This window comes from Ascaphus truei, chromosome 8, assembly GCF_040206685.1.
Source record: "Ascaphus truei isolate aAscTru1 chromosome 8, aAscTru1.hap1, whole genome shotgun sequence".
NCBI lineage: Eukaryota > Metazoa > Chordata > Amphibia > Anura > Ascaphidae > Ascaphus > Ascaphus truei.
Window position 1 is genome coordinate 30,170,681 of NC_134490.1, and position 22,363 is coordinate 30,193,043.

The 22,363-nt window shown below is 43.1% G+C and overlaps 1 protein-coding gene across 5 annotated transcripts in view; it reads right to left on the minus strand.

Annotated features, from left to right (window-relative positions):
• Positions 1-15,932: 15,932 nt before the first annotated feature.
• Positions 15,933-22,363, minus strand: part of ARHGEF18 (Rho/Rac guanine nucleotide exchange factor 18) — a 123,851-nt gene continuing 117,420 nt past the window's right edge. For all 5 annotated transcript variants that reach the window (XM_075611090.1, XM_075611088.1, XM_075611091.1 and 2 more), the window contains one exon: positions 15,933-22,020. In XM_075611090.1, the coding sequence (XP_075467205.1) occupies positions 21,797-22,020 (224 nt within the window). In that variant the 3' untranslated portion in view covers positions 15,933-21,796. The remainder of the gene's footprint in view (positions 22,021-22,363) is intronic.

The following is a 22,363-nucleotide window of genomic DNA, read 5'->3' on the forward strand; positions in this document are numbered from 1 at the left end:
GCGCCAGGTGTGCTGCAAGTACACACGCGCGGGGGAGGCGGGCATTGCGTGTAGTTGAGCACTCTAGAAAGTAATATTTTTTCGTTTACCCAAGCGCCGAGCGTCAGTGAGTGTGTGCCCGCGCACGAGCGCGCACGCACCACGTGAGCGGGGACTTACATATATCTATATATGTAAGTAACCGCGGCAAGCACTGCCCGCTCAGCGCGATATTAACTTATTGGTAAGAATGGATAATAAGTCCCACTCTTTGTGCCACAGAAGTACTGTCACAGGAAGCAGAGAGATCCGTCATTGCCCCACTGAGGGTAAGTGGACAGACTGAGTCACCGACATACCTTATGGCCGTGCCACGGTGTCACCCGACACACGAAGGGAGAGACCCCAATCATTTCCTTCTGTCACTACCATCCTGGTTAGAGACCCTAACGGGGATGTGACCCGCTGAGTCTGTTCTAACTAAGGAGGCGGGACAATGACATCAATCTATGGCACAATCATGCCTAGAAAATGCAAAGGGACCAAGAAGCACATCTCCCAGGGGACGCCGTCACTTTCTCTCTGAAAGGGTAGTGGGTAACTGGAAAATCCTCGCAGCAGGAGCAGCATGGAGAATCCTTCCTGCAGAGGTAGGGGCGTTTAATACAGCAACATAATTCAATGACAGTGCACATGAAGAAGAGACTTCTGAGGCTTCAGCGCTCACGACTACATCTGTAACAAATGCCAATGTCGGCCCATTTATTAATCTCTTGAGGGTCAGCAGGGCTTGCAATTCATTGGCTCTCCCTCTCTTACTTCTGGGGTTAAGTATCACAGCCTGCAGCAAATGTAATACAGCAGAGAACTGATTGCTTTGTGGTCTAAGGGATTTCTTTCCTGTCAGTACCTCTGGGTAATTTTTGTTGTTGCATAGCACACCTCCCAGGTAGCACACAGTAACTTCCTAGGGTTAGAGCGAGGTACCTCTCTCTCTCTGCTATGTGGTCACCCTCAAATCCAACGCTTATACTACAGGGGAGGTTACCCCGGGGTGGCAGCGACTTACAAAGTAGCAGGATTGTATCCGTGTTAAGGAGATCCTTAATGTTAGTATTGGAGTAACACGGTTTGCTCCTTATTGTATTGAGACGTATATACAGTATTTGTGTTTTAACAACAGAAAGGAAGCTAGCTGTAAACAATGTATTTTTGCCATTTAAAAAACATGGAGTAGTAGATGTGTGAATAAAAACTAGTGGTACTCTGGCTGTGGTTAATAAAAATGGTGCATCATCTGTTACAGGGGTGACCAAATCCTGTCCTCGAGGGCCACCAACAGGTCAGGTTTTCAGGACATCCCTGCTTCAGCACAGATGGCTCAATCAGTCCCTGCTTCAGCACAGGTGGCTCAATCAATGGCTCAGTCTTTGAGTAAGCCACCTGTGCTGAAGCAGGAATATCCTTAAAATCTGGCCTGTTGGTGGCCCTTGAGGACTGGAGTTGGCCTCCCCAATCTACAACATGACTGATCGGGAAAGAAGTAAAAGGACTTTAATCTGTGCAGAGAAAGGAGGGGGGGGGGTGCAGAGAAGGGAAAGGGGGGGGGGGAGGAACTTTCACCTACATAAAGGGTTTCAACCAAGTCCTGGAGGGAAGCATATTTCAGAGAGAGAGAAGTGCCAGGACAAGAGGTCACAATCTGACGCTGGAGGCTCGGGAGGTGTGAGGAAGACCTTCTTCACAAAAGGGGTGGTGGATCCGTGGAATAGCCTCCCAGCAGAGATGGTAGGAGCTTGTACAGGAAGGGAATTATATAAATATGCTGGGGATAGACACAAGGTTATCCTAAATACTAAAGAAAGTCAAGGATCAAAGACAGCCTGAGGTGTCACAGCAGATGGATACTGTAAGGCTGTGGTCCCAGTCACTGCTCCAGCGCAAACCTCGGCGTGCGCTGTGCGTGTAAGCACCGCCCCTCAATGGGGCTGGGCCCAGTACTCACCTTCCCGCTGAAAGTGCAGCCGCGCTGTACTCGCAGTTTTTTTTTTAACTCACTGGAATGGCGGTTCACCCAATGAGGACAAACCAGCCGCGTGAGGTCATGACCACGCCCCCGCAAAACCCCAACCACGCACCCTCCCATCGCAATCTCCCTCAAGACCGCAGATCACGGGTAGCGCTGTGCACGCGCCGCCCCCTCCGCCATGCGCGCGTGTCACCGTGATCACTGGGACCGCAGCCTAAGTGGGCAGACTGTGGCCCAAGTGGTTCATATCTGGCGTCACATTCTAGGTTTCTGTGTAAAGCCGGAAGAGAGACGTGGGACCGGAGCACAGCAACAAATCCACAGATCCCGGGCAACTCCAGGGGAAATTGTTTATTGTAAAGCTCTAATGGAATACAGGTCGACAATGCACCTACGCGTTTCGTGCCTAGGCACGTAGGTGCGTTGTCCATCTGTACTCCATTAGAGCTTTACAATAAACTATATTATCTGGAATTGCCCGGGATCTGTGGATTTTTTGCTGTGCTCCGATTCTACATCTTCCTTCCTGATTATCACAGCCTATGGACTGCACGCCCTGGGGTGACTGGACTGTCCGGTGAAGGAGGCTGACAGGTAATGGGCTTCATCCCTATGTTTAGTTACCTTGTCCTCCTACTACTACTAAATATACTGCACATTGTGGAGAGGATTTAAAATTGTGCCATATTTTGTGGGTACCTATAGGAAGCCACTGGGCGCTTATTCCTCTGTGCCATCATTACATATGGACTGTACTTATTGTAGCACCCAGGAACTACATGAGTATATCATACAAGTTGTATACAGTATAGGGTTCACATGTGATTCTGAGCACTATTCACACGATATCCTTCTATGTAAAGTAGTGGTACTCTCTATTTAAAAATAAAAACGTAGCTGCACGCTGGGTTTGTAATGAAAGGCAGTGATATCCCCCCTCTGAGCACAGTATCACACCCACGTCTCTGCTCCCTCCCCGCTTATCCCTGTACACGCAGCCCCCTCTCAAAAGGAACAAACACACAATTGTCAGGAGCCTTTTATAAGAAACACAATTGGGGTACCAAGGCAACTCCAGATATTCGGAGGGACACGGCCTGGCCATTATACACGAGGGGGCCGCTAATCCCTTCCCAGCCAGCAAGGAGGCCTGCTCCGATTAACCCCGTCCCTGCCGGGGGCCTGGTATCCCCCAACCACTTTCCAACGTTTGGCACGTGAAATAAATATCTTCAGTCTCCACAGACAGTACATGGCAAAATACAAGCAGTGGTGCTGTGCCTGATATAAAGGTCTCAAACAATTCCCATGCACAACACTTATTGTTTTACATCCAGGCAAAATAGATGAACATATAGCAATATAGTGTAAATATTAAAGAATGTGTGTGTGTGTGTGTATTTAACACATGCACACAGTGTCTGTCTTATCTGTCTGTGTGTGTATTTAACACACGCACACACTGTCTGTGTGTGTGTGTGTGTGTGTGTGTGTGTGTGTGTGTGTGTGTGTGTGTGTAATTATATACACATGTATATATTTAATTATATAACTTTTAATATCCCAATCTAGTGTATGTATATTCATATATTTTCATTTTTCCTAAACGCACGTTTACATGTGTATGTGTGTGTGTGTGTGTGTGTGTGTGTGTGTGTGTGTGTGTGTGTGTGTGTGTGTGTGTGTGTGTGTGTGTGTGTGTGTGTGTGTGTGTGTCTGTGTCTGTGTGTGTAGTATATAAAAGTATGTGTACATATATAATCTCCCAATCAAGTGTTTGTTTGTCTGTGTATGTACTGTACAGACAGTCCTCGTTTTACAACGCTTCGCTTTATATCCAACGCTATGCAATGCATACCTATATTCATTTTTACAACGCCAAAACAGCTTATCCAACGCTCTTACGACGCTTTGCAAAGTTGTTTATGTGTATATAACATATATATTATACTATATTATAATATTATATATTATATATATATAATACAGTATATGCACTATATAATTTATGTGGGTGCTGCATATCTTGTTGTCTGCGTAAAATATTTGGTGTATTTTAGCATTAAAAATGCCTTCAGGAACGGAACCTTTCATTTAAACAGTGTTCCTATGGGAAAACGTGTTTCGCTTTACAACGTTTCGCTACTCAACGCCATTTCGAGTAACGCATTGTGTCGGATAACCGAGGACTGACTGTATATGTGTCAGATACATACGTAAAAATATATACATTACACTAACTCAAGGGCTGGAGCAACAAAAGAAGCAGGGTAATGTATATATTTTTGTGATTGCGATGTTCAGTGTGCACTTGCCTTAACATGCCAATGATTGACATAGGTGTGTACATATACATATGCAAATATATATCACACACACATATATACATATATTTACATATACCATATTTCCTCGATTCTAAGACACACCATTGATGTAATAAAAAATATTGGGGGGAAAATAAACACTACATTAAATGTGCAGAAAAATTATATATACCGGATATAGAGATATATATATATATATATAGAGAGATATATAGAGATATATATATACACACATATACACACACAGACACCTTCTGTATTCCATAAAGTGTTGTGTATACAAAAATACAGAATACAGATATATCTGTGTGTTACATATCTGTGACTCTCCCTCACCCAGTGATTCCTGCTCTTACCCGCACAGTGAGGTGGGGGCCTGGCCGGTCTCATAGGCCCCTGGTGGTTGTGCAGGATGCTGGGCATTGTCTCTATGAGGCCGGGCCACCAGGCTCTTCTCCCATGCTGGGCCCGGGTTGCAAGCACAGACTGTCTGCTGGGGGTTTGGGAGGAGAACACGACACGGCACAGGCCCGACCCGCCGGCCACCGCGAAGAAAGCTGCCAGGGGATTGGACGGGACAGTGGGGTGAGAGGTGAGAGCTTGGCGGTTCAGCCAATGAAGAAGACAGAGACGGGGAAGCGTGTCCAACCAAAGCACAGGGAACAGAACGCGCAGCCAACCAGGATCCGGGAGACAAATAGTAGCAGGCGTGGCAGCATCGCATTAGCGGCCATATTGATACAGGAACCAGCTACAAATACCGGTACTTGTTTTTCAAAGACATCGATTGTAAGACACATCCCAATTTCAGACATGTGAAAATGGGGAAAAAGTGCGCCTTCGAATTGAAGAAATTCGGTATATCTATAAACCTCAATGGGGATTTTCGACTGAATGTATACACGTATACACACACACACACACACACACACACACACACACACACACACACACACACACAAACACACAAACACACACACACAAAGATTCCTGGGTGCTTCTGATACTGCTATTCCGGTGGAATACAACAACATAATGATGAAGAAGAGGACACACAGGGCTTGTGGGAAAACAAGAAAACTAACGTTTGTGGTTTTATTAAAAACAGATCACGTTTCGGTCTTGAACTTGGACTTTTATCAAGATCTTGATTAAAAAAAACTAAAATCCAAGTTGAGGTCCAAAAATCCCCCCCCCCCCAATAAATCCACAAAGTGTTTTATCACAAGCCCTGTGAGTCTCTTCTTCATCATTGCTTTGCTGTATCTCTTCCCACTCCGCCCCCCCCCAGAATAGCAGTGAGATATAGATATGATGTAGTACATAGATATAGATATGATGTAGTACATAGATATAGATATGATGTAGCACAGTGTTTGTGTGGTTACAGTGTGTTGTCACTATGTTACTATGCCAAACTGAAAGAACACCACCAGGCTCACTGAGATCAGAGGAAGCTGGAGAGACTGCAAGCACTCTGAACTTGGCACATCTCCATAACATTCACAATCTGCCGACATCAAAGGGAGAATGAGAGATAAAAGGGACTGGACTCTCACCCCGCCCCTCCCCCCCAGTCTGCTTAACCCCATCACTGCCAGAGGGGCCTGCAATACATTGCAGTGAAGGGATTAGAACAGAGGTGGGCAACTGCAGTCCTCAAGGGCCACCAATAGGTCAGGCTTTCAGGATATCCCTGCTTCAGCACAGGTGGCTCAATCAGTGGCTAATTGAGCCACCTGTGCTGAAGCAGGGATATCCAGGGTTTTGAGTTGCCCACCCCTGGATTAAAGGGTCCTGCTTCCCACGTGGTTTGTTTTAAAGCAGTGGCACTGCCACCGACTTGATTGATATAAATCATTTTTATTTATTTAAGTAGATGAAATAGTAAATATATTTAGAATACATTTTGCTCTCCCCAAATTCCCCCCCCCCCCCCCAGCATATTGTGTAAAGAATAAAAGGTACCGTAGTTGTGCTCGGGGTCAGTACATGTCTAACTAGTGGTGGTTCTGCTTACCCCCTATTGCCACGAAGCTTCGACCACTAATCCTATGTCGATAAAAGGAGAAAGAAAATGCGTTCTTTTATCCCTTTATGTACCGCAGCCCGTACGACACATTGTGACCATGTGGTCGCGACATTAGTGGTGATGAGCACAGCAAGCGACCACCCCTAATAAAGGAGCAGAAAGCTCAGACGTGTGTGTGTGTGTGTGTGTGTGTGTGTGTGTGTGTGTGTGTGTGTGTGTGTGTGTGTGTGTGTGTGTGTGTGTGTGTGTGTGTACTTTGTGCTGATTGTAGATATGTTCAATCATTAATGTACAGTAAGTGGCTTATTTAGCCTTAGAGTGAAACACGTGTGTGTATTACATAGTGGCTGTATTATATATTACACACACACACACTATGCCTGCTTTATCCATTGTAACATCGCCGGAAGAAGAGATCAGTGTATCTCGAAAACTCGCACAAATAAAAGCATTTCGTTAGCCACAGAACAGTATCATCTATTTATTTTTTACATATATATTGGCCACACCCTGAACTGAAACCCGCTGGGTGAGGACAGTGCCCGGCCGCTCCTTCTGTAAACACTGGCAATGTGGCAGCAATGTGGAACTGTTTAATGATAGTAATTATCTGCATACAAAACTATATGTGTGCATATATGTATGTGTGCATATATGTATGTATATATATATATATATATATATATATATATATATATATATATATATATATATAGCATTATAGCATATATATGTATATATATATATAGCATTACGTTCGTGTGCATGTGTATAATAGCATGTTCTTGTATAGCGCTGCTAGTTTTACGTAGCGCTTTACAGAGACATTTTGCAGACACAGGTCCCTGCCCCGTGGAGCTTACAATCTATGTTTTTGGTGCCTGAGGCACAGGGAGATAAAGTGATTTGCCCAAAGTCACAGGGAGCTGACACTGGGAATTGAACCAGGTTCCCTTTCTTCAAACTCAGTGCTTGTCAGTGTCTTTACTCACTGAGCCACATATATATATATATATATATATATATATATATATATATATATATATATATATATATATATATATATATATATATATATATATATATATATACACACACACAAAATATATACACACACCCCACACACACACACATTCACATATACACACACACACACACACACACACACACACACACACACAATCCCACCCCACACTCACACACACCCCACACACAGCCCCCCCCCACATACACATATACACATAGCCCACACACACACAAACACACCCCACACACAAACACACTCCACCCTTCCAGCCCCCCACACACACGCACCGCACACATACACAGCCCACACACACATACACAGCCCACACACACATATATACACAACCCCATAAACACACATATATACACCACACACACACACACACACACACACACACACACACCCCCCACACACATATATATATATAATATAATATTATATATATATATGTGTGGGGGGGGGGGGTGTTGTGTGTGTGTGTGGTGTGTATATGTGTGTTTATGGGGTTGTGTATATATGTGTGTGTGTTGTGTATGTGTGGGCTGTGTATGTGTGGGGTGCGTGTATGTGTGCGGTACGTGTGTGGGGGGGGCTGGAAGGGTGGAGTGTGTTTGTGTGTGGGGTGTGTTTGTTTGTGTGTATGAGTGTGTGTGGGCTATGTGTATATGTGTGTGGGGGTGGGGGCTGTGTGTGGGGGTGGGGGCTGTGTGTGCTGTGTGTGTGGGTGTGTGGGGGGGAATTGTGTGTGTGTGAATGTATATGTGTATATGTGAATGTGTGTGTGGGGTGTGTGTATATATTGTAAAATCGCCCGAAGAAGAGATCATTTATCTCGAAAGCTCGCACAAATAAAAGCCTTTCATTAGCCACAGAACGGTATCATCTATTTGTTTTTGATTATTACGCTCGGCTAACACTGCACAGACACCTCACTATACAGACACACAGACATATCTATATATCTACACAGTATGTATATACAGTATACACATGTCCAGATAGACAGACACCCAGTTACACATTTTGTAAATAAAATAATAGCTCAAATGTGCATGCTGCACTATATAATGATGAGGAGCATCTCTGTACAATGTTGCCACTTTCCCTTGTAGAAAGACATCCCCCCCTGTTCATTGTAAGCAGGTTTGGGAGACACGGTCTGCTCTCTGCCTGCTGCGCTGCCGTAGCTATAGACAAGCAATTCATTTCCTCAACAGCAGCAATTTGCAATTAACTCCTGTTCAGCGGGACCACTGGGAATTATTGATGGCTGAGCTGAGCTCCCCTATGTACCCGAAGCCCGTGGCAGGCACCATAAACCATCAATCATATTGATCGATTTTTAAATACCTCGCTGCGTATTAAAAAAAAAAAAAAAAAAAAAAAAAAAAAGAAGATCAGTACACTATGGGCGGCCCATAAAGCTACTCTAAGGGGCACAATTATTAGCATAGCTTCACATAGAAAGAAAGAGAAGAATAGGAAAATAGACAGGCTAAATGACAGTCTCAGAAAAAATGAAGAGGCTTTCCAACACAATCCGGCAGATGATATTAGAACTAAAATAGGTAAAGATAGAGGAGAATTCAATAATATACTGATAGAATATGCAGAGGCAATGCAATGGACTAACCAAATATACTATGAGGGGAACAAGGCAGACAGATACCTTGCAGCTAAATTAAGAAATACAATGTCTACCCTAAATATATATAGTTCAAAGACAGGTCAGGATGTCTTAACTTAATTTACAATCCAGACAAAATAAATAATTTCTGAATTATTACAGTAGTTTATGCAATTTGAACAACTCTGAGCAAGAGAATTTGGGGCAGAGAGCTCTCCAAGGTAGACCACTCAGTTGCAAACATGCTAGGAGCCCCAACAACAGCGGAGGAAGTCTGTGAGACTATCAAACCCCTTAAAAACTCCAACGCTCCAGGCGGGTTTTCTAATCAGTATTATAAAAAGTTTGAGTCCATATTGAAGCCAGCCCTGGTCAGGTGGTTTAACATAATGTTGAGAGGGGAAGGATTGTCGAGCGAAATGCTAGAGGCGTCATTAATTATAATCCCGAAGGAAGGGAAAGATCCATCACTGTGCCCAAGCTACAGACCCATTTCATTGATAAGTACAAACATGAACATTTAAGCCAAAATACTCGCAATAAGACTTAATAAAGTTCTGAACAACCTTATCCACCCTGACCAGGTGGGTTTCACCCCTGAACGCCAAGCCTCGGACAATATCCACAACTACCAGGGACGGCACCAATACAAGTAATTAGAGACCTGGAGAAAGAAATCCCTAGATGTATCTGCAACGGGAGAGAACCTAGAATTAAGAAGAAATGAATGGTGCTTCCACTAACACTGACAACCTCAACCACATCTGATTAAATACTACGAAGCAGCTAGGCTGAGCCCGTTAATGTACTGGTCAGCATGCGCCGACACTAAACCATAGGTAGATATAAAGAGATCGGAAGCAATGACTACTGACACGGCGACATTCTTGTGGCTAAAAAAAATGAGTCCAGATCAGCACACTACAGGAATCAGCCGGTTATTGCACATTCCCTAAATATATGGGACAAAAGGTGTAGATATCATTGTGTCTCGTCTATTCCCTTGCCAATGACACAGATTAGGTCCAATCCTGACAGCCCCAGCCCTCCGATCAAATGTATATAGGATCTGGAGCATAAAGGGTCCAACACATCTTAAAGATATACAGAAAGCTGATAAAATCAAGACATTCCGAAAACAGAGTACGGAATACAGAATTCCAAACACGCACCGGCATCAATATTTACAGTTGAGACACTATGTCTCCTCGCTACAGCCAAGCAAAAATATAAACAGACCTCTTACCGCCTTTGAGAACCTGTACAGGGCAACAGAGTATCACAAGGGGACAATTGTTCAACTATACCAGATTCTATTACTGCAACCCAATGGGCAAACACATACAAATATTCTAGATTGGGAAAAAAGATATTGGTGGACCCCTGGGGAAAGAGGAGTGGGGAGATATATACGATAAGATAGCTAGTTCTTCCAGATGTTCAGCTGCTAGAGAAATTAACCTCACAATACTGCACAGAGGGTATTACACATCAGCCCGCCTATATTCTTTCTTCCCAACAACCTCTCACCTGTGCCGGCGCATTTGCCGCCAAATAGGCACATACAAACATATTTGGTGGTCATGCCCTAAGATCATTCTATTCTGGGGTAAGGTTAGAAGATTGATAAAAAAAATAATGTTATGGGAATAGATCTAGCATGGAACGTGGAAACAGGGTTAATTCTAAGGCCAGTGGAAGATATGGAATGGAACATGGACCTTTTGACGACACAAATTCTATCGTCAGCTACAGTAAGACAGTGATTGCGAGACACTGGAAGCAAATGACCCTCCCCCCGCCCCTCATAGCAGTCACGCACAATTTGAACTACATAATGACTATGGAAAAACTCTCCAGTTTAATACAAGACAAATATAATAGATTCCTGACAATTTGGGACCCTTGGGTGACCTACTGGGAACAAAACCAAAATGTAACTCCTGACAGTAGCCCCCAACGGATGCCACAAGGTCTGAAAAACAATGTATGTTGATTTGTATGCTCCCTCTTTGGAAATGACTTGAAGATTATTTGGATGTAAACCCCCCCACCCACTTACCCACTTATAATTTGTAAAACCGATAAAAATACAAGTTTAAAAAAAAAATTAAAAAAAATTGATCAGTCGTACGTAGCAGATCAGAAATTAAATGCAACAACCCCTCTGTGTACCCGGCTCCTTACACAGATTCAATGACATTGTATCACTTATTTGTACCCTGTGATAAATGACTGCCTAGCTTTTCTCCGGGAACACTGAATCCAGCAGATCAGCTACATCTGTTTATCTGTTTGACTAATGGAGACTTCCCCATTATGATGCAAATAAAGAGCCACACGATCCATTTACCAGGGGCTGAGGAGTGAAAGTCGATAAAGATGGTAAAATTCCTCCAATGCTGTTGTTGAACACGACAATGTTAAGAAACATCCTATCCTGAAAGTGACCTTCACCTTTCAAGAAAATTAACCAACATTATTTATTGTTTTCATACCTTTTTTTCCCCTTCATTTTTTTTTTTTAAATAGGCCCAAAGCCTGCAATAAAGTGTCCACATGGCAAATCCTGATGTTAATGCTTACTTGCTCCAGGCAGCAAAGTGGTTTGTTATGCTGCCTTCAAAGAGACTTAACAGAGAAACCGCTTTATCCTGAGCTTTTCTGATAAAGCTCTTTGAAGTCCAATGAGATCACAGAGGGGAGGGTGTTAGGATTCAGGTTCATTTAGTTTTGGAATCTTTTTTTTAGGAATATAACACAGGTTTAAAAATCACAGAGCAGGGGGGGAAACTAGAGAGGCGAAAACAGAGCAGGGAGGGGAGAAATCTTTCCAAGTTAAAAAAACAAAAAAAACTAAACCTAATCTGGGGAATTTCCCCTCGGGCAGAAAACTGTAGAACAAGGTAACGTGTCCTTTCAACTTAGACATATTAACCCCAACACGAAAATCTTCCCGGCGGTTTTTAGAACAGTCGGATTCCGAGCTTGCAGCAAAAGAGGCCGACAGGAATTTATCACAAGGCAATGTTCCACGCGGTTCTAGTTATTGGTTACAGCCCAGACATCCTGCCCAGCGGCAGGGCTGTTCCATTGCCATTAACCCTTCGGATGCTAGACGCAGAAGTGAAGATTAGCTTTAGGGGCACCGATTAACATAGTCAAGGCCATAAATAAGGATTCAGCCATTTTTAAATCTCAATGTCAATTGACATTGATGTCTGTACAAATTTTTTTCGGGGTGCTAAAGGAGGTTTAAAAAAGAGAACAGGATTATTTTAGGCCAGGTCCCCGCTGGCTACTGCAGCGCCCACTGTGGCGAACGCTGCAGGGACAAGAGCCCTCCCCTCAATGGGGCCGGGCCTGCTGCGAGGGGGGGCTACCGCGCCGCGTTTTTCAGGAACACCTGAAAATGGAGATGGCGACGGAGCGCCAGGCCACGCCCCCCGGCAGTTCAGCCAAAGAGGGCGAACCTGTCGGGTGACGTCATGGCTGCGCCCCCGTCACTCCCCATTCCCCCCTTTAGCTCCTTGCAGACCGGGGAATTCAGCTGCATGCGCCGCCAGCCTCACGGGCGCGCATACAGCGCAGGCACTGGGGCCGCAGCCTAAGGCAGCTCCAGTCACTCTCACCCAGCCCAGGGCGAGTGCGATGTGAAAGGAAAGCTGTACAATGCACATCATTCTCGGTTCTTTATTTCTCTGCTCTTAAGCTCCGCTGCCTTACCTGTTTAACGACTCCGCGCTGATCCCGTTCACTGCCAGAACGCGTCAGCAACGCATGGGCTTAATGACCAAGTATGTAACCCAGTGTGTCCCAATCTTTTTGATCTGCCCCCTAAGCAAAGGCAATTGCTTTGCCTCTAGAAGCTGCCATTCTGTATGCAGCACACAAGACAAGATGTAAGATCAGCACCCCCACAAATTTTAAGAGAATACGGTTTCTGTTTGAGTTTCTATAAATGGAGGGAAATAGACTTCTTTCCCTGTCCCTCGCTCTATCACGATCTCTCTCTATCACTCTATGACCCACTCTCTCTATGACCATCTCACACTCTCTCTTTAAGTCTCCTTATCACACGAGCCCCCCTTTTATGTATGTAACCATAACGTTTGTATGTATGTACCTGTAATGTATGTGTCCGTAGCTCATGTTATTCAGGAATACCTAAAGGAAAACAAAATTATTAGTAATAGTCAGCATGGATTTATGAAGGATAGGTCATGCCAAACTAAACTTATTTGTTTCTTTGAGGAGGTAAGAAGGAATTTAGATCAGGGTAATGCAGTTGATGTGGCCTACTTTTTGCAAAGGCTTGTGATACGGTTTCACACAAGAGGTTAGTGTACAAAATAAAGCAAATTGGACACTGTAAAAATATTTGCACCTGGATTGAAAACTAGTTGAAGAATAGATAAGAGAGTTGTAATACATTGAACTTTTTCAGGTTGGGCTAAAGTTGTGAGTGGAGTACCTCAGGGATCGGTACTGGGACCCTTGATTTTTAACTTTATTGAAGACTTGAGGTTGCCATAAAGAGCAAAGTCTTCATCTTTGCAGATGACACTAAATTGTATAAAGTACTACAATCCAAGCAGGATGCAATTTCTCTACAGAAGGACTTGTAGAGACTGGAAACTTGGGCAGGTAAATGGCAGATGAGGTTTAATACAAATAAATGCATGGTTATGCATCTGGGAAACAAGAATAAAAACAATTTACAAATTAAATGGAAATAGATTAGGAGGATCCTTGATGGGGAAGGATTTAGGAGTGCTTGTAGACAGCAGGCGTTGCAATAGTGCCCAAAGTCATGCAGTAGCTGCAAAGGCAAACAAGATCTTATCTTTCATTAAACGGGGAATGGATGGAAGGGAAGTAAACATAATTATGCCCATTTATAAAGCATTAGTAAGACCACACCTTGAATATGGAGTACAGTTTTGGGCACCACTCCATAAAAAATAAATGATGGAACTAGAAAGTGCAGAGAAGAGCCACCAAATTAATAAAGGAGGGATAATCTGATTTATGATATAGGCCATGTTAAAAAAAAAAAAAAACAACAACAAAGGTTGGACCTCTTTTTAGAAAGAAAAGGTATACAGGGATATACCAAATAAGTAAACATGGGAAGGGTGTGTCATTTTGCATATATATATATTCCATAAGGATATTGATCCATGGAGTAATCTGATTCCAAATATTGGCACTCTGGAAAGAATTCATTTTTCCCCTTATGAGATATCATTAGATGATATTTCACTTGGGTTTTTGTTTGCCTTCCTCTGGCTCAATATACTGTAAGTACAAATATAGAATAAGTATCTGTCGTCTAAATGTAGCTTATGTTGAACTTGATGGATGTGACTTTGTTTGACCACATCTACTATGTAACTATGTATGTATCGACCCTTCCATATGTACCTGTAATAAATAAATAACAAAGACAGGGGTGCCAATGCTACATCCAATTGACAAAACATAAAGTAATTAAGTATAAAGTTTAAATACTTCAATAATAATAATATTTACTTGGTTATTTAGTTAAACCCTTTGGCCAAAGTGTCATAAGCCTGCATACCACGTCAAGGTATAACCAATAATGCAGGCCCTACACTACACCACGTCAAGGTATAACCAATAATGCAGGTCCTACCCTTCCCTTTACCTCTGTATGAGGGGAAGCAACCATAGTAGATCCTGTTCTTTGCAGCAAAGTGAAAAGACCTCCCAAGTTAAAAAGGTGAGGAGGAGGAGTGAGCTCTGGGGGGAGGTGCCACCTACCTCCATACAACTGTAACCAGTCAGAAATTGATTAACACACATTCCCAGCTAGCTCAAACTCCTACACCCACCACATCATGAATATATATTTATGTCAAAAAGAGTGCTACTGGGCGTGGCAAATGTATACAATAATTGACAAAACATATAAAGTAATAAGTATAAAGTTTAAATACTTCAATAATAAAAATTATATACATTTGCCACGCCCAGTAGCACTCATTTTGACAAATATATATTCATGATGTGGTGGGTGTGGGAGTTTGAGCTAGCTGGGAATGTGTGTATATATGTGTGTGTGTGTGTGTGTGTGTGTGTGTGTGTGTGTGTGTGTGTATATATATATATATATATATATATATATATATATATATAAACAGTTCTCAGCTTAACAATGTATCAGCTATATAAGTATGTATCTGTTTGAGTAATAGTTTCCTAATTATTTTACAAATAGTACCGTGCCTCCTTAAAATTGATTAGTTGATCTTTGAACTATATTTTGGAAAGATGTAAACAGTATTTATGCTGTAAATAAGAATCAGAAAGCCATTCTGAAATAAATCTATTTTCCTTTACAAAGTGGAACGGTTTAAATGACAAAGTGGTGATATTGTAAACTAATTCCTAGGACTAGGACCCGTGGATTTGCACAAAACTAGGTAAAATAGCACCACCTAGTGGTCACAGCGCTGTAAAGCCACAGCCAAAAAGGTACTCAGGGGCTTCAGTAACTAAAGCAGGGGCGGCCAACTCCAGTCCTCAAGGGCCAACAACAGGTCAGGTTTTAAGGATATCCCTGCTTCAGCACAGGTGGTGCAGTCTTTGACTGAGCCAACTGTGCTGAAGCAGGGATAAAACCCAGCCTGTTAGTGGCCATTGAGGACTGGAGTTGGCCACCCTTCATCTAAAGGCATACACATCATTATTATATTCTTAATCTTTACATAACACGGACGCTGTACATAATGAAATAAGCCGGTTAAATAAGTAAATACAAGATCAATACTGCGCTTCCCATTAAACGTCCAAGTGTCAATTTGCCAAATGCCTCTCATTAATGCCATGTTTTCTTTTCGATTGCTGCTCCCGATTTCCGGTTACACAAACACAAAAATACTCCGTTTCCGATTTAGTTTTTATTGCTAGAAATTTGCTGGTGGGCAGCTTTTATAACCCCGCAGTGAAATCAACAACACGTAAAGAAAAACACAGTTTGCAGTGCCACGGACCCGCACAGAATTGGCTTCAACGTGTAATTTTCAGCTGTGTACAACAGGGGATTTTGCAGTCAAATGCATACACGATGGAAACTGCAGAGAATAAATCTGTGTGGCAATACATTATTAGCAGTCCCAGCAAAATACAATGTACGGGAATATTTACTTACTCTACATTGATTCACAACAGTGTTATCACCAGGGATTCTTTTTTTTTTCTTCTAAATCTGTAATACCTTGTATTTTTGTTTAAGTTGCAACTATTATACAGCACCCATTGTAGCCCTGTCCATGTAGCCCATTGATCCCTACAAAGCCCCGTTCTCAAACACCTATGATTGTTGATCTGGTTCTACAGCACAGGTTCAAGGTCAGAGATCTGACTTTCACCAAAAAAAAAAAAAAAAAATAGTGATGAGATTTTGGAAACATGACCTAAAATCAAAGGACCATACTGACTGAGAGGTGCTATTCCATAAGGCACATTCCTCCACCAACCCATTCAAGGGAATCTAATGGAATAGTACCGCGTTAGCAAGTATGGTCCTTCGATTTTAGGTAATTTTTCAAAAATCTCATGATTATTGGTGAAAAATGTCTGAGCGAACTTCCATCACCATCGCTTTTTTGTGGTGAAGGTTCTCTCTCCCCTTGAATCTGTTCTGTATGATATGATGTTACAGTATTAAAAAGACACCAGAGCTAAATCACACTCTGGGAACCTAGCTCTTGCCAACACCGTCCTAATTAGTAATGTAGTTCCCTTATGAAAACCATCAATCTACTAGTACGAACAGTAAGCCCATTGAAGTCAGTCTTGCTTGTCTCTTCTTGTGCGAAAATAACCAAAGGTTTGCACTTCATGTAATAAACTGAACTTAAGTTTATGGGTTCATATGTAATAAAACAGAGTAACCCTTTCACGGCCGCTTCACAATGCGGCGCTGGCCCTTCTGATATTGAAAGGGTTACCTCTTTGGATTTAGGGCCAAGTAACAATGCGATTTATCTGCATTACAAATAGGTCTTAACGCAGCGAATCCCTCATTCAGATTTATACAACGTGAGCTGTGCTGTTCCCATCCCTGCAGATTTCTAAATGCGGGAAATACACCACTTCCTATTTACAAAAAAAAAAAAGGAAGCAATAAAAATGGCGGCACTCTATGGGACGGTACAATATCGTGATCCTAAGGTTGTGGCTTACTACGGTCTCGTGAGAATAAGATTGATCTGGCTGCCATTTTAATTGCCCCAAAAAGGTAATTAGGTATGTGAATGTAAAGGGTCATTCCAACAGACCGCAAAAAAAAAATGTTTTTAGATCAACTTCTAAGTGTAATTGGTTTCGTAAGAGTGTTTCACTCGCCCCTAGACTACCCTTTTCTTCCTGTGGATACAGAAATACATGTCTATATTATTCAGGCCCTGTGTCATTCTGAACGGGACGGGTAATCGTTGCTTTCCCCCCTCCATCTCTTTGGCTAATGATGGCAGAATACACAAAATAAATGTACCAACAATTTCCCTTCTATATACAGCAGTGTACAGTCTTATAACACAAGAGATTAGATAAAGGTTTTGTTTTTAACGAGTGGAGACATTAAAAAATAAAAAAATTACTTAATATTAAAATAAACACCAGACAAGTTAAAGTATTTTTTATCAATAATTATATAGCCCCAGGGGTGCTCAAATCCAGTCCTCAAGACCCAACAGGTCAGGTTTTCAGGATATCCTAGCTTCAGCACAGGTGGCTCAGTCTTTGACCTGTGCTAAAGCAGGGATATCCTGAAAACCTGGCCTGTTGGGGCGTCTTGAGGACTTAAGTTGGGCACCCTTGATATAAATCTCTGTCATTAGGTCACTTTGGTCATAGCAGGGTTTGCCTTTCTTAAAAAACAAACAAAATAAAAACAGGGGGGAACTCTTTGGAACAGCGGGTGTGGAAAACAGACGTGGGGAATAAAAGAAAAACAAGGATTTCTGCTTCAAAGCAAAAACTCTGCTTTACATCCGGTCGGGGCATCGTTATTGTGCACACCCGCTCTGTCAGAGGACCATTCAAAAGCCGTGGGGGTCACTTTGCTTGTGAAAAAGGAGCGTGTCAAGTGAAACCTCTCCCATGTTTCATGGGCTCACTTATACTTATTCACATTTTAGTTTAATAAACATATCGCTGAAGGTTTTTAAAAAAATCCATTAAAAAAAAAAGTAAACCAAGACAGTGTAACAGTGGTTTCCAATCCTTTTAAAGAGGCAATCCAAGAGGGCGGATTTTTTGGACTATACATACATGTATATACAAGCATACCCCGGTTTAAGGACACTCACGAGTAACGACATATCGCCCAATAGGCAAACGGCAGCTCGCGCATGCGCCTGTCAGCACGTCCTGAACAGCAATACCGGCTCCCTACCTGTACCGAAGCTGTGCGCAAGCGGGGAGACTATAGAGCCTGTTACACATGCCTTATTTACATCAGTTATGCACGTATATGATGATTACAGTACAGTACATGCATCGATAAGTGGGGAAAAGGTAGTGCTTCACTTTAAGTACATTTTCGCTTTACATACATTCGGCTCCGGGGACCCCCTGCTTCTGGAGATAGTTAACTGCTGAATTAGTTGCTGGTAGCCGCTCTCCTTGGCAAGCAGGGTTCACAATATGTCTGCTGCTCAGATATTTCCCAGCCCGCGGGCCATAAGGAACCTGTGACATCATCGGTGCGGCTTCCTATTGGCCCAGGTAACGCGGGAGCTTTAAACTTTAAAGCCCTGCTTGCTGAGAGACCAGCTACAAGCACCTATTTCGGAGGTAAGTATCTGTGGAAACAGGGGGTCCCCTGCAGTTGAAATTAAAGGTTTCAGCTCTGGCAACCCCCGGGTTCAATTCTATATTAAAACAAATTTTGCTTTCTTTGATTGCTCCTTTCAACTGGGCCCCCCAATGAGTAACAACCCGACTGCGAGACCCCTTTATATTTGGTGTACAAAATAAAATGATCAACACTTTACTATCTTGATCCCCAAATCCCATTTAAAAGAGCAATCCATACAATATCCTACATGTGTTTTTTTTTAATAAATCAGTTCTGTAGTATTACATAATACTTACTACATTATTTATTTTTTTAAATTCAACTCAATGCCATTTTCATTCGTTTTAATACAACGAGCAGCTTCTGATATCTGTAGCAGGTTTTAACACACTTCCCCCAGCAGCGCAATATCGTTGCAACTTTCCTGTTCGGGATAATTTGTTGCCAATATTCTTGAGCTGCAAACTGTTACCTTAGTAAATGTAAGGATACATTGTAGCTGCTGAGTTACACTGACTGCATGCAGCCATTTAGTGAACCCTGGGAAGCAGAATGTTTGCTGATCGGTTACAGGAGAACTAATCGACCGCCAGGGTAGGTAATTATTTTTCAATAAAAGGTAAATCAGAGACGGCATTTTTTAAAACAGGTTTTAAAGTGCCACTTGGATTGCCTCGTTAAAACTAGAAGAAGATATTATTTGGGTTATTGATGCAGTGAACCCGGGTGCTCAGAGAGGAAAGGGGTTAATAGCCACCTTTTTGCTGGTCTGATCTACTTCCCGAATTGTACTTCTGTGCCTTTGAAAAACCGATAGACGTGATCAGAAAAATCTTCAAGGTTTCATATTTGAAACATTTCGCTGGGTCTGACAAGTTGCTGCTGGGAAGGACTTACTGCCAGAGAACCCGCCGCTGAAGAGATCATAGAACAGGGACTAACGCTACAACTATATTCTGCATAAGGGGAATGGACTACTATTTATCTTTAAGTATACAGCTATACAACAGAATCGTGCTCCCATATACATTTTCAATAAAAACATGGCACTCTTGGAATTTAACATTCGTCACTGAAAAGCTCAAGGCCAGAGGTTGAATGGTTATTCTGTTTGCTCCTGCTTGTGGAATGACACGTCCTCTGGCAGTGAACAGGTTAAAAAAAAATAGAGCTCTACCTACAAATGGATTTGCTGGTCAACTTAAGATAAATGACAACGATACGTTTAATAGGGTAAAAGCAGCATATATATTAGAATCAGATTGATGAGCAACCCCCTCTGCAGGTGAGGACAAATTTCAGAAAGGGGCAAGGATAAGGAAGAGGTCAAGCAGAAATAAGGGCAGCAAAACCCAGTCTTAAAAGTCAGCTGCAATACTTTTGATATTTTCAGCATAACCTTGCCAAAGTGATTTAAAAAGCACATGCATGATTATTTGAACCCCCTATCACACGTATCCCCGTCACTGGTTTCATTTGGTCCTGTTGGGAATGCCTTCATTTGCAAAAATAGCATTTTTCGCTTCTAGCTTAAAAAATAAAAACAAAATTCTGTACTGTACATCAAAACCCAGAAATTCTACAGCTCAACCTGCCCGCTTGGCACTATTGGAGCTAAAACATCTCTGAATATGGTCCTGCCATTTTCTACCCCGCCCTTACACAGCGACATTTTTTTTAACATTTATCTGGAGGTGGGAATTAGTCCTTAACCCTTTCGCTGCCAGCAGTGACTTGGGCGTATCGTTACATTCTTGGAATCATTATAAGGCGTGGCATGTTGGGCAGAAAATGGGTTAAAAAGGAAGGGAAAAAGACACCAACATCTTCCTATCAGAGGCGTCTCTGGCCAGCGATCGCACGCAACGTCTGCAAGCAAGGTGAGCGTGACAAAAACCCGCACCGCAGGCATGTGCACCGTGTACAGGCAGATAAATGGTTAAGAACGTCATCGTGATCGGACCCAGCGGGGATAATTTTGCCCCAATTACTGAGCGCGTACTCAGCTACAATACAGAAATTAAAACTGGACTTCGCCTCAGCAGAATCACAAAGCAGGGGCCACCAACAGGTCAGGTTTTCAGGATATCCCTGCTTCAGCACAGGTGGCTCTGTCAATGACGGAGCCACTGTGATCCACCTGTGCTGAAGCAGAGATATTTTTACAGCCTGACCTGTTGGTGGCCCTTGAGGACTGGCGTTGCCCACCACTGACGTAAATGACCACGGGAGCCGTGCGTCGGCATCACAATCTCAAGCGTATAATGCATTGCAGCGAAGACCCCAGCAAAGGACCTACAAGAGAGAACATTTAGGCTAAGGACTGTTTGACTGTCATAAAAACAGAGACGTGCAGAAGAACAGTACACAACTACCTTCCTTGTGTCTCCCAGACACATTACATGCAACGGTATAGTGTCATTATATAGCTCTATACAATATGCTCCCGGCCTACAATTGTATGCGTGTCCATTACACCGTGTCTTCCGTTATGCAACCGTATGCGTGTATTATAACCGTCTTCCAGGTGAATGCAAAGCGTCCGTCCAGATACAATTGTAAATGCGTCCTTTATACCATATGGCTTCCATGTTACAACTGTATAAGCCAGGGGGGAGGCCAACTCAAGTCCTCAACGGCCACCAACAGGTCAGGTTTTCACGATATCCTTGCCTCAGCACAGGTGGCTCAATCAGTGGCTCAGTCCTGTGCTGAAGCAGGGATATCCTTAAAACCCGACCTGTTGATGGACATTCAGGACTGCAGTTGGCTACCCCTGGTATACGCGTTCCCATTCCGCAGCTGGGATGTAATGGGCCTTCCTCTTGACAAGTATCAGGTCATGTTAGCCTGTCCTGAAGGCCCTCGCGGTTGAGGCATTCAACTGAAATGTTTTTAGTGTCTCCAGAGTAGCCAGGAGAAGTCCAATCTCGCTTCGCCCGGTTAGAAGAAAATAACGTCTTCCCTGTTCGCTTCGTCTTGCTCGGCTGGAGGAGGAGGTGGAGGAGGGGAGTGCACGGGAGGAGGAGGAGGCGGATGCGCAGGAGGAGGAGGGTGCGCAGGAGGAGGGACAAACACAGTCTGCAGTAGGTGGGTGCTGCTTGGCCGGTTCAGGCTGGGGATGTAAGAAGGTGCTTCCGGACCGGTGTCTGTCTGTGCAGATGGTTCTGTAGACAAAAACACAGGATGAGATGTGAGAACCACACACAATGTAACCCTTTCGCCAGCATTATTAAATGGAACGGTCAAACTAATCCGGAGGATGTTGAGCAGACAGCGATACCACGTTCATCTGTGAAAGGGAACCAGGGCCATGAAGCCTCGTACTTGGTGAGCTGCTCAATCAGAAGCCATCAAAGTGCTGCACATCTCCCCGGGTTCACTGGGGAATCCAGGTTTAATCAGCAAAATATAAGAACACATCAAGTTCTAATAAAAATCCAAGTTCCTGACAGTGACAAGGGGTAGTGCCAGGAACGTTAGTTCCGGGAGTAATTGTTCTATTTGACG